Raw genomic sequence first — 12,173 nt, forward strand, 5'->3', positions numbered from 1 at the left:
TGCTAAATTCTACAAATTTGATACCCTGGCTGAGGAGGACCTGGAGTTCTCTCATTCGGTGCTGCAGAGTCATCCGCACTCTCCCGCCCGTTTGGGAGCTTTTGTATAATCCCCATGGTCCTTACGGAGTCCCAGCATCCACTAGGACGTCAGAGAAAATAAGATTTTACTTACCGATAAATCTATTTCTCGTAGTCCGTAGTGGATGCTGGGCGCCCTTCCCAAGTGCGGATTGTCTGCAATACTTGTATATAGTTATTGTTACAAAAATTTGGGTTATTATTGTTGTGAGCCATCTTTTCAGAGGCTCCTTTTCGTTTTATCATACTGTTAACTGGGTTCAGATCACGAGTTGTACGGTGTGATTGGTGTGGCTGGTATGAGTCTTACCCGGGATTCAATATCCTTCCTTATTATGTACGCTCGTCCGGGCACAGTATCCTAACTGAGGCTTGGAGGAGGGTCATAGGGGGAGGAGCCAGTGCACACCACCTGATCCTAAAGCTTTTATTCTTGTGCCCTGTCTCCTGCGGAGCCGCTATTCCCCATGGTCCTTACGGAGTCCCAGCATCCACTACGGACTACGAGAAATAGATTTATCGGTAAGTAAAATCTTATTTTCACTTTGAGTCAATTCATTCAGTTTCACTCCCTGCTTTCCTGATTGGATCCCCTATGTCATTTACAGTATCTTATCTAAACTTTTTGTGTGATTCTTAAATTAAGTCAAGAAAGTATTTCAAATGTCAGACTTGTGGAGTATTAAATTGATTTATCGATACCAAAATACAGACATACTTGCTGCAGACTATGGGGCTAATTCAGACCTGATAGCTGCGACCTGATAGCTGCTGTGTGTGTTCACACAGCAGCGATCAGGTCTGAAGTGCGCATGCACCGCTGCCGCACTGCGCCGGTGCATGTCAGACAGCCGACGTCTGTTTCAGCCCTGCGATCGCCTCAGCCTGATTGACAGGCAGAGGCGGTCGCTGGGCGGGAGGGGACAGCCCCGCAGCGTTTAGGGGGCATGGTCCGGGCAACGCAGGCGTGCCTGGACCGTTGGAGGGGGTGGGCCGCGGCGGCTGCGTGATGTCACACACAACCGCTGCGACTAATGGGAGAAGTTCAAAAAATATTTGCTTAAATATTGCTGTAGAGGACATAATCTCGTTGCTTGTGAACCACTGACAGTCAGTCACATGCTACTCGTATCCCCCCTCCCCCACAACTGTCCCCCATTCAATTTTCTCCAGGCATATGCCTACTACAATGTGCTGTTCTGTTGGTTACGGGGAGTGTGGTTTACTGTAGCAAATTTGTTGAGTGTCATAGTATAAACCATATGTTCCCACACATGGTCGTCAGGACACACTAACAGTCCAGGTTTTCAGAATATCCATGGCTGAGCACAGATGGTTAAATCAAATTGAGGTGCTCAGAAGTCACCTGTGGCCAAGCATGGATGTCAGAGGTGTAACTAGGGTTTTCGGAGTCCAGGGCAAGATAAAGAGTGGCGCCCCCAAAAAAAACAAAAAACAAAAAACCACACACAAAAAGAAGTATATGCACGCGGAAAAAAAATGGGCGTGTCCATGCACCAGAAGGGGTGTGGCCACTGAAAATGGGGCGTGCCAACATGACTATCACCTACCCCCTGTGTCGCCTCTCAGCACACTATCACCTACCCCTTGTGTCATCTCTCAGCACACCTTCATTCAATTTTTGCACAGTACGCATGCAGAGTCCCCTTTTTGCACAGTGCCAGATACACAATTGCCCCACAGTGCCAGAAACACAGTGCCCCACAGTGCCAGATACACAGTGCCCCAGAGTGTCAGATCCACAGTGACAGATACAGCGCCCCACAGTGCCAGATACAATTCCCCACAGTGCCAGTTACAATGCCCCACAGTGCCAGATACATGCCCCACAGTGCCAGATACAATGCCCCACAGTGCCAGATACAGTGCCCCACAGTGCCAGATACATGCCCCACAGTGCCAGATACAATGCCCCACAGTGCCAGTTACATGCCCCACAGTGCCAGATACCTGCCCCACAGTGCCAGATACATGCCCCACAGTGCCAGTTACATGCCCCACAGTGCCAGTTACAATGCCCCACAGTGCCAGATATAAGACTCCCCCCCTCCCCTTACTTCAGTCGGGAATGTCAGTCACTCACTGCTTCCCTCTGCTATGTGAGGGGAGGAGAGCGCAGCGCCTCTCCTGCCCCTCAACGCTCCAGGTCTCCGCCGGGGGCTATCTTAAATGTGGCGCCGGTTCGTTAGCCAATCAGAGCTCACGGACCGGCAGCCAATCAGGAGCCGGTCCGCAAGTTCTGATTGGCTAACGCCGCCGGAGACCGGACACACACGCAGCACTGCTGGTAGCGCGGCAGCGGCAGTTAGCACATTGAGGGGCAGGAGAGACGCTGCGCTCTCCTCCCCTCACATTGCAGCGGGACGGGGGCGAGGGGGCATGATTCCCTGGCCGCCGGCGGCGGGGGGGGGGGCCCTCTGCTGGGCCTTCGAAGATGCCCAGGGCACATGCCCCACTCGCCCTGCCTTGGTTACGCCTCTGATGGATGTACTTAAAACTTTGACCATTAGGGTGCCTTGAGGACCGAGTTTGGGAACCGCTGGTATAAGCAATGTTTTTCTTCTTACTAATGCCTTAAAACAAATCTCATTCTCTCCTACATCGCATCACACCTTGAATGGTTTATGAAGCATTGCCAATATGTTTATACTGCAGCACTGTTTTTCTAAAGTTTATAAGAAATGTGTCATAAAGGCAAATAAAAATTCATAATTATTGCAAATTACAGTAATTCATCAAACCTTTTTAGTTACTGGAAATACACTGCAAAATATCATATTGTTTTTGTTGGTAGTGAGATTTTCACTAGCTTGCTTGTTTTTTGATCCTCAGTCAGAGTGGCTTGGAATTTCTTAGTGTTTTAGCCTTTATGTGATACTGTACTTTTATTGAATGAGAAAACAAAGCAGGCTGCACACACTAATACAGGGAATAAACCATACTTGCCTACTCTCCCGGAATGGGCGGGAGGCTCCCGAAAATCGTGTGACCCCCCCGCCCCCCCGGAAGAGCAGGCAAGTCTCCCGATTTTTTAGGGGCCCCCCTGCCCGGCCGCCCACTTAGTGAGTAAAGTGGGTGGTCCGGGCAGTCGATGACGCGATTCTTGCTGAATCGCGTCATCATAGCAACACCCCTGCTGAATAATGCCGGTAATCGCGGCATTACATAGCAGGGGGCGTGGCTTAAAGTATGTGCCGCGGTAACTCCTCCCCTGTTTCGCCTCCATCCGCCCCTGTTCTGCCTCCGCCCCGCCCCCTATCCGTGTCATAACCCTGCCCCGCCCCCCTGCTGATCCGACCTGGCTGCTTTCTCCCGGAGAGAGCAGCCAAGATGTCGGCATGTATGGAATAAACAGAGGAGAAAATGCGTCCAGTTCAAAGACAACTTTTATTTCAAAACTTTGAAGTCTAGGCCTACTGTATTAGTATATTATTCTTGCATCAATGTCTGTCTAGGCTTCGTCTTAAAATACAATATTGTGACATATATGAAATGTTATTTAATTTGTTCATTATTAGTTAAACATATCTTTAACATAACCTTGGGTTGATTTGTTTACTTGTAGTACTAAACTGAACATTTATTCATATATTGTTGTATAATTTTATACAAACTCACCTCTTCTGGCGAGCTTATTGTTGTATGATATATTGTTGTATAGTTTTCCTAGTACAAACGTTTTGGACAATTCACGCTTAACATCTAATGTTGATGCGTTTATCTACATTTTGAGTCTATCTCCCATTTCATGTAACATTTAGCATACAGTGTCCCTGATAAGCATATATAAATACTTATTCTGCTTTCATTTGTAATCTTTCCTGAGGACATACTGTACTGTAGGGCGGTGCATACAAATCCTGTTGCGACTACGTTCCTGTACACAGCAATTTGTACAGCCACCCACTGGTCACATCTCTGATCCGACACTTGCGTACAAGGATGCATCGTTGGATGCACATATGTTGCATCATTGAACGTCTCAGAAACTCTCTGGTTGCTCAGATTGTCTGTCGGAATCAAAAGCCTTTACAACTGCTTACGAAGATGCAGGCTGGGACACTCCCCCCAAATTGTCATGCAATGCCTGCGTTTGGCTCGCTACCCCGCCATTACCACCCATGGTCACTGACTGTCATTAACTCTGTGTCCAAATCCTCACCGCGACCACTGTTGATGATCAAACTTGGTGCATGCACAGTGCGTCTGACGCGTGTGCAGTACCAGGGCTGTAACTGGGGGTATGCGAGCAGCGCATAAATCGCTCATATCTGCAAACATCGGTACTGCGTCTACCTCTGTATTAGGCCCACAGTACCCTGAAGGATATCATGCATGCAGTTTTTTTCTGGCTAACAATTAAATATATCATTTTTAGTAATCTTTTAATATTCACACACAGATTTCTACTCCCACCGTCATGATATCAATATTATTGTGACACAATATCTGATATTGTGACAAATAAATGTTTCCTTTCACATTTCCTAACATTAAAATCTTAGCACATTTCATTATTTATGCAATACTACATTTTCCACTAATTGCTATCGGTGGTTATCAGCATGTGATATGATATATGATCCTATTTTGGCTACCCACCATTTGGCAAGCAAATACATCTCAAATATTTGTTGAATCAGTGTTTTGTTATTTCCTACAAAACAGTAAATAATAATATTAATAATAATAATAATAATAATAATAATAATATTATTATTAGTAATATTACTAAGAGGTGTATGGTAGGGCAGTATTGCATATAACAAAGACATACAAACAGGCAAACTAACCGACATACAGAAAGTATAATTCTGTGCATAAGATGTGATAGGCAGGATATATTACAGGCATCCTAAAGAACTTGTATGGGTAAGAGACAAGAAAGCATAGAATCAGACTCAGCTATATTGGCCAGATATACTTGCATACACTAGGAATTTGTCTTCGGTTTGCTATACAACAGCCAAGTAGGTAACAGATAAGCAGGTGGGTGGGGGGGGCAAGTAAAGTCATACAGATAGGTATACCGTAGGGACACCAGTGAGGTACATGTACGGCTTCCGCTTGGGGAAAGAAACTTTTGAGGCTTCTGGTGGACCCAGTGGGGACGGCCCTGTAATGCCTGCCTGAAAGAAGCAAGTTAAACATGCTGTAGCCGGAGTGTAGCTGGTCCTTTACTATCTTCGTTGCACGCTTTTTTGCTCTGGTACAGGTCCTGGACGGAGGGAAGGTCAGCCCCGATGATCTTCTCTGCAGTTTTGACCATCTTTTGGAGCCTGCATCTGTCCGACGCACAGGTGGAGCCGTACCATACCAGTATCGACTCCACAATCGCGGAGTAGAAGAGGAGCAGAAGCTTCTGTGGGATGTTAAACTTCCTTAGTTACCTGGGGAAGAACAACCTCTGACGCCCAACAGTGGCAACAGCGTTGGACCCCCATTTAAGGTCCCGGAAAATTGTGGTCCCCAGGAACTTGATGGAGTCCACTAGCGATACCACACTGTCAGCAATCATTAGCGGAGGTGCACTAGCTGACTTCTTCCTGAAGTCCACTATCATCTCAACAGTTTTGAGGGGGTTGAGCTCAAGGTTGTTGTGGCTGCACCACTGGGCCAACCGGTCTACTTCCCATCTATAGGCCGATTCATCCCCGTTCTTGATGAGGCTGATGATGGTGGTGTTGTCTGCGAATTTGATGATCTTTACTGATTGTGCCTCTGAGGTGCAGTCATTTGTGTACAGGGAAAAGAGCAGGGGTGAGAGGACACAGCCCTAAGGGGCCCCTATACTAATGGACCACGCTTAAGAGGTGAATTCTCCCGCTTTCACCACCTGTGTCCTATCTGTCATATAGTCTACATTCCAGGAACAGGTAGCTTCTGGGACCCCTAGGCAAAGTAATTTGGGGTGGAGGATGCTGGGGACGATTGTATTGAAGGCCGAGCTGAAATCGACAAGCAGGACCCTCATGTAGGTACCGGAATGTCTAGGTGTTGTAGAATGTAATGCAGGCCCAGGTTGACTGCATCCTCGACACACACCGATTTGATCGATACGCGAACTGTAGGAGGTCCAGTTGGGGGCCAGTCACAGTTTTTAGGTGATTCAAAACCAGACGCTCTAATGTTTTCATGACCACAGGTATCAGTGCTATCGGCCTGTAGTCACTCAGGTTTGTGATAGAGTGTTTCTTGGGGACCGGGACGATAGTGGACCTTTTGAGGCAAGAAGGGACTTTCTGTAGCTCCAGCGATTTGTTGAAGATCTTGGTGAATAAGTGGTTCAGCTCGTCTGCTAGGTCTTGGTGCATGGTGGTGGACTTCAATGTTTTCTTGTAGTTGGTTATGGATTGCATTCCTTTCCATACAGATACGGGGTTATTGGTGGAGAGATCGTTTGTCAGCTTGTCCGAGAACTGCTTTTTTGCTAACCTGATTACTTTAGTCAGAGAGTTCCTAGTTCAGTTGTATAGTGCTCTGTCACTGCTGCTATAGGGCTTCTCTTTGGCCTGATGAAGTTGTCTGAGCTGGGCGTTGAACCAGGGCTTGTTGTTGTTGTAAATGCGGTAAGTATTGGTAGATACACGCATGTCCTCACAGTAGCTGATGTAGGATGTGATAGTATCTGTCAGGTCGTTCAGGTTGGTTGCTGAGGCTTCGAAGACCCCCCATTCCGTGCAGTCAAAGCAGGCCTGGAGCTTCATCTTAGCCTCGTTGGTCCATTTCTTAACAGTCTTGACGACAGGCTTAACCGCTCTCAGCTTCTGTGTATAGGTAGGGAGTAGGTGAACGAGGTAGTGGTCAGGTAGGCCGAGTGCAGCACTCGGGATGGACCGGAAGGCAGACTTGAGGTTAGTGTAGCAGTATTCATGGGTGTGCCCTTCCCAGGTGGGACACATGACTTGTTGTTTGTACTTAGGTAGCACCTTGCTCAGGTTAGTTCTGTTGAAGTAGCCCAGCACTATAAGCAGAGAGTCTGGTTCTTTTTGTTCTATGTCGGATATGCATATGGCCAGGTGGTGCAGGGCTTTGTTCACGCAGGCGAGGGGGGGATGTACACTCCCACAAGGTCAGTTGAGGCAAATTCCCGGGGGGAATAGAAGGGGTTGCAGTTGATATTTAGCATCTCCAGGTGTGAGCTACATAATTTGCCTAGGATCGTGACATTGGTGCAACATCTGTCGTTGATGTAGAAGCAGATGCCACCACCTTTCATTTTTCCTGAGATAACCTTGGAGCGATCAGCCCTGAAGAGAACGAAGCCCGGCAGAGACATTGGGTTGTCTGCAATATGGTAATCCAGCCACGTGTTCGTAAAGCAGAGGATAGACAACCCTGTAATGCCTGACCCTGCGCTGCCCAGAAGGAGGGACAGTTCGTCGAACCGGTTTGCCAGTGAGCGCACATTCGAGAGAAGGATAGCGGGAAGTGGAGACCGGTGCCCTCTCCGCCGCCACCTCACTAGAGCTCCTGTGCAACAGCCTCTCCTCTGAGCCCACGTCCTTCTATTAGGGCTGACATGAAGGTCTCCGTCATTCTCTTTCCGGGGCCGCCGATCCGCCCGCCAGTCGCTGCCCGGGCTGCGGGCGGCCGCTTGGTCTGCTTCGGTGGCCGCGACATCTGCATCCCTGCCACACAGGGCAGCGAGGGCTGCAAGGGCCGCTGATCCGCCCGCAGACAGGCCTGAACGTGGGGTAAGCACCACAAGTGCGCTCCAACTTTGGAGGGCTTTCCTGCTGTATTTGGTCACTGGTGGGGTAAGGGAAAACAAGGGGAAACAGGTATTTTGGCTGAGCTGCATAGCTGCGAGGCAGCCATCAGTGGCGCCATCTTGGATTGTAATCGCTATAATCATTATTGCTATAACCTATTGCTGCTCTTTAATCCAATGGGTATATTTGAAACAAGTGCTTTTTCTGTTGCTGATTTAGTCAATTATTCTAGACCAAAGCAGGCTTGTGGAAAGGTGTTAGACTCCAATTCCTATTGTGTAGGTGTGAAAAATCTCAGTCTGAGGGGCCTTTGAAGTAGATTTCTTGTGGGAGTAGTGATAACATGTGTCCTGGGGAATGTCTCGTGCATTTTGAAATAAACAGTGACCCTTCAGCAATTCAGAGCCTGAATATACTGTATATTAGATGATTTATGAAATAAGTCAGAGTTATTTGTTGCTCAGAGAACAGCAGTGGATGATGTCTAAGTGAAGGGCTGGATGGAGCCAAAGATAGTCCACAGTACCTTGTCTGGGATGTCCAATGCAGAGTACAGTAGATTCCAAACTAAAGGACTTCTAAGTGGGGAGAGCGCAGAGGTTTCAATCCAGTGTCTCAGCGCAGGAATGCAATCCGTTGGTTTTGATGAGATGTCCGCATAGAGTAGTACAAGTTAAAGGTAAGTCCTTGGAAATTTATGATGATTCATAGGTCAGTTGTGGTGAATTTAAGCTGTTTTATGGAGATGATCAAGAGCATGCAAAAGGTGAGGCAGCCATCTTGGCCCGCATCATGAGGAACAGATGGACGAGGTGGGTGCAGACAAGAAGACAAAAGGAATCTTATGGAGAATGAAGAGGTTCAGAAAATATGGGGTGACACAGAGTAAGACTGTGGGTGCTGGGAGGCTACTGGAGGTGGAATTAGGGTAAAGACTTTGATGAACAGGTGTGTTTTTAAGGAGAATCAGAAGCATTGGAGGCTGGTGAAGAATCTTATTGGAGTGTGTTCTATACTGTAGGTGTGGAACAGCACAAGTAATATCTTGATGGTGAGAGTGTGATGTACACTTGTTATCACTTGGGTGTTTGCCAATTTGGGGTTTAGAAGGGCTGGAAATCCTAATACCTAATACTCCTCGCACTGTGCTTTGCGTGAGTTTTATGAGTTGTATAAATTTCCTAAACGGCATTCAGGTCCACACTTATAAAAGAGTAGTGGGTGCTCAAGAGTCTCATAAGCCAGCTCTTTTCTCCCAGATTGTGAAGCAGCACCTAATGCATTAATGGGCAATAAACTGTCTGCTTAAATAAGTACAGTGAGATTACTAGAGACAAATGGCGGTTAAAGATAATACAATTTGGCATCAGCTTGCCATTAATTCTCATCAAAAGAACAAACCTCATTTGAGATGCAACCACCAGACTTATCTTCCCTTTCAGTAAGAAATAAAGAAATAAAAATCAGAGGTGTCATTCATACCAGTGGTAATTGTAAAGTCCCTGCCTGCCATTTCCCTGATTCACCGATGTGACTGGAACCGTCAATCCGCTGATTGGAACCTCCGATCACCGTCCGTTGATGATTGGTGATCCGTCAGGTATTGACGGAAATTCTTCATGTTAAAAATCACTGATTTACCGATCCCGATTGTTTTTGGTCGAGATGAGGGAATCGAGATTTTTAAACATATTTCAGATTCCCTGACTCGAGCGTCAGAGTGCAAAACCACAAATTAAAACCCAAATGATACATATGTATGTGAGAGGACGCAAATATTAAATGATAAATTGCCCCTTAGCGATAGAAAAGGCACACACATAAATTAGGAGGGAGTTATTTGTTATTTTTAATCTGCGGCACCTCTCCCAGGGCCGGCCTTATATGGTAATTCTTATATGATATATTTTCTGCTTGGCATTTCTTTAGCTTCAATTAAATAATTTATAATACACTTCACTTAATAAGAAAGTTTGGGATGTTATTTCAGGTTCTGTACGTTTGTACCCAGTTAGCTATTACTAACTAGAAATATATGATGTATGAAGTGTCCTTGGAAGTTATATTTGAGTGTTTAGAACTAAGCTCATGTACAGCATTGGACTAGATAGTTACCGTTATGAAGTCCTTTACCAGCTGCATTGCTCAATCATTCCTTGCCAAATATGTGGCTATATTATAAATAAGTGTCTAAGGGTCGTCTGTTATATCACTCTGGCTTTAAGACTGCTGGCTAAGGAACTGCAGAGCTTCTGTTTTCAATAAAATAATGTCGACTTGCTCTTTTTCTGTACGCAGATAAAATTTATCACTGTAGGTTTTGGGGGGAAAGTGACATGTTTAGAACTTTTGTTGGCTTGTATTTAGTATTGGAAGATTGAGACGTGTTTATTTCAGCTATACATTTAGCTTGATATGACATATAAATTATGTTTCCTATGTTTGGCAGAATGAGGGTCACGCAGCCTAGTCTGAGACATTACGTGATTATGTTTACATAGCTTGTGCTTGATGAACCAATTGGTACATTTTGTTTGTGTCATTGTGAAAAATTGTTGTTTTTCAGGTATGTGCTTTACATTTCAGCATATAGTCGCACGTGATGCTGCTTTTTAGGCAGTTTTACTGCCCAGATGTCTTCAATCCCAGTTTTGGAACAAATGTTGAAAAATTACTTCACAGAGGTTCTAATAGCTGACTCTGCCATTGAAATCAGGGTTACGAGCGATTGTTTTTCAGTTTAAAATGCATAGCAGATACACACGTGTGTCCTCAGAAGTTGTCTACAATAAATATGTAGCAGTCTATGGCACTGCACCATGCTATGATCATGGGTACTACAGTACTTCACCTCAGATCGAGCTAGCACCCAAGTCACTGTGCGCCTTTCATACAGCAATAACTGTTTTGCATGTGGCATGTTGAGTATAGTTGTTTATGTGTCGAGTCATTACATTTTCTTTCTCTTTATTCTTAACAAAGCTGCTTTCAAGGAAATATGTCCTGGTGGAATGGGCTATACAGTCCCAGTACTCCGGGGGCCACCCCCTCCTAGGACCTATACTGTGCAGCCACCAATCAGAACAACACTTCAGCCGCTCGTAGCAAAAGAAGAACCCATTGAAGCCTTATCAGTTTCACACAGAAATGATCCAGGTATGAATGGAAGAGAAGGTATTTGGACAAATGTAGGATTGCTTTGTAGTCTTATTATAGTATAGATATTCAACTCTTTTTTTTTAATTAAAAAAAGCGTGTGTGTGCACATATATATATATATATATATATATTTTGTAGTGGAAAAAGAAATAATTGCGCGATATTCCAAACCAGTCCAGTATAATTTAGAAGGTCCAATATTTCCAGATCTTGATCACACTATTTTTGTCCTCTGCTGCTTCCTCCAATTAGTACCGTACCACAGGCTCAGTTTAGATACATGCAAAAGAACAAATGAGGAGCGCGGAGTATAAGTAAAACAGTTGTAAGCATTTAATTACAAAGAGTATATGCATACATACATCTCAGTTAGAGACATACATACATCTCAGTTAGAGACAAGCAGCTCGATGTATCACACCGAAACGCCTCCGGACAGCGTCAGTGGAGCGGCCGCTATTCTCAGCTCATCAACCGATCCCTGGCTCGGGACCACACACGATCAAGTCAGCAGTAACGTTGTTACGTCAAGTGTCCAGTTACCACGCCCAACGCGTTTCGTCACGGGAACTTCGTCAGGGGGTGTGGCTACCCGCAGTTGAACTTTACTATTTATACACTCCATTCTATTTTACATATTAAATTAGCAGCTGTTATATTACCGCAAATATTCAATATAGCTAGCCGGCATTGACATCATAACAGTAATGTATGTATATATTCATCATTAAAACAATTCTATTCATCAATAAAAATGTATATAACATATATGACAATATATACTACACATCTACACATCTTTATTAACCCCCCTGGGTTGCGGCTACGTCAACAATCAGCTGGAATAAATCATCTCATTATATCCGTCTAATGGGAACTAAGGCTAGCCTGCCCTTGGAATATAAAATCCTCTTGTCCGCTGGCTACCATCCATATTAACTATAGCACAGTTGTTTGTTGACAATTAGCCGCTTCCCGCAGCACATTTAAAATCAAATACAATACCACAACAATTACCTTTCATAAACAATAAATATATATTATTTAAAAGAGAGAGAAAGGAAAAGAATATATATAATAACACGGTCATCACTATATAAACCATATATAAATAAAACATCACTCAGCATATTTAAAAATAAAACGTCACCCAGCATATTTACTATCAAGTCAAACTAAACAATTAACCCTATAGTCG

General features: G+C 45.0%; 1 protein-coding gene across 5 annotated transcripts in view; it reads left to right on the forward strand.

The window, feature by feature from the left end:
* The window catches only part of LTBP1 (latent transforming growth factor beta binding protein 1), a 660,590-nt gene that overhangs the window by 468,626 nt on the left and 179,791 nt on the right, over positions 1-12,173 (forward strand). For all 5 annotated transcript variants that reach the window (XM_063917963.1, XM_063917960.1, XM_063917961.1 and 2 more), the window contains one exon: positions 10,799-10,972. In XM_063917963.1, the coding sequence (XP_063774033.1) occupies positions 10,799-10,972 (174 nt within the window). The remainder of the gene's footprint in view (positions 1-10,798; positions 10,973-12,173) is intronic.

Source organism: Pseudophryne corroboree, chromosome 4 (genome assembly GCF_028390025.1).
Source record: "Pseudophryne corroboree isolate aPseCor3 chromosome 4, aPseCor3.hap2, whole genome shotgun sequence".
In the NCBI taxonomy this organism is placed as follows: Eukaryota; Metazoa; Chordata; class Amphibia; order Anura; family Myobatrachidae; genus Pseudophryne; species Pseudophryne corroboree.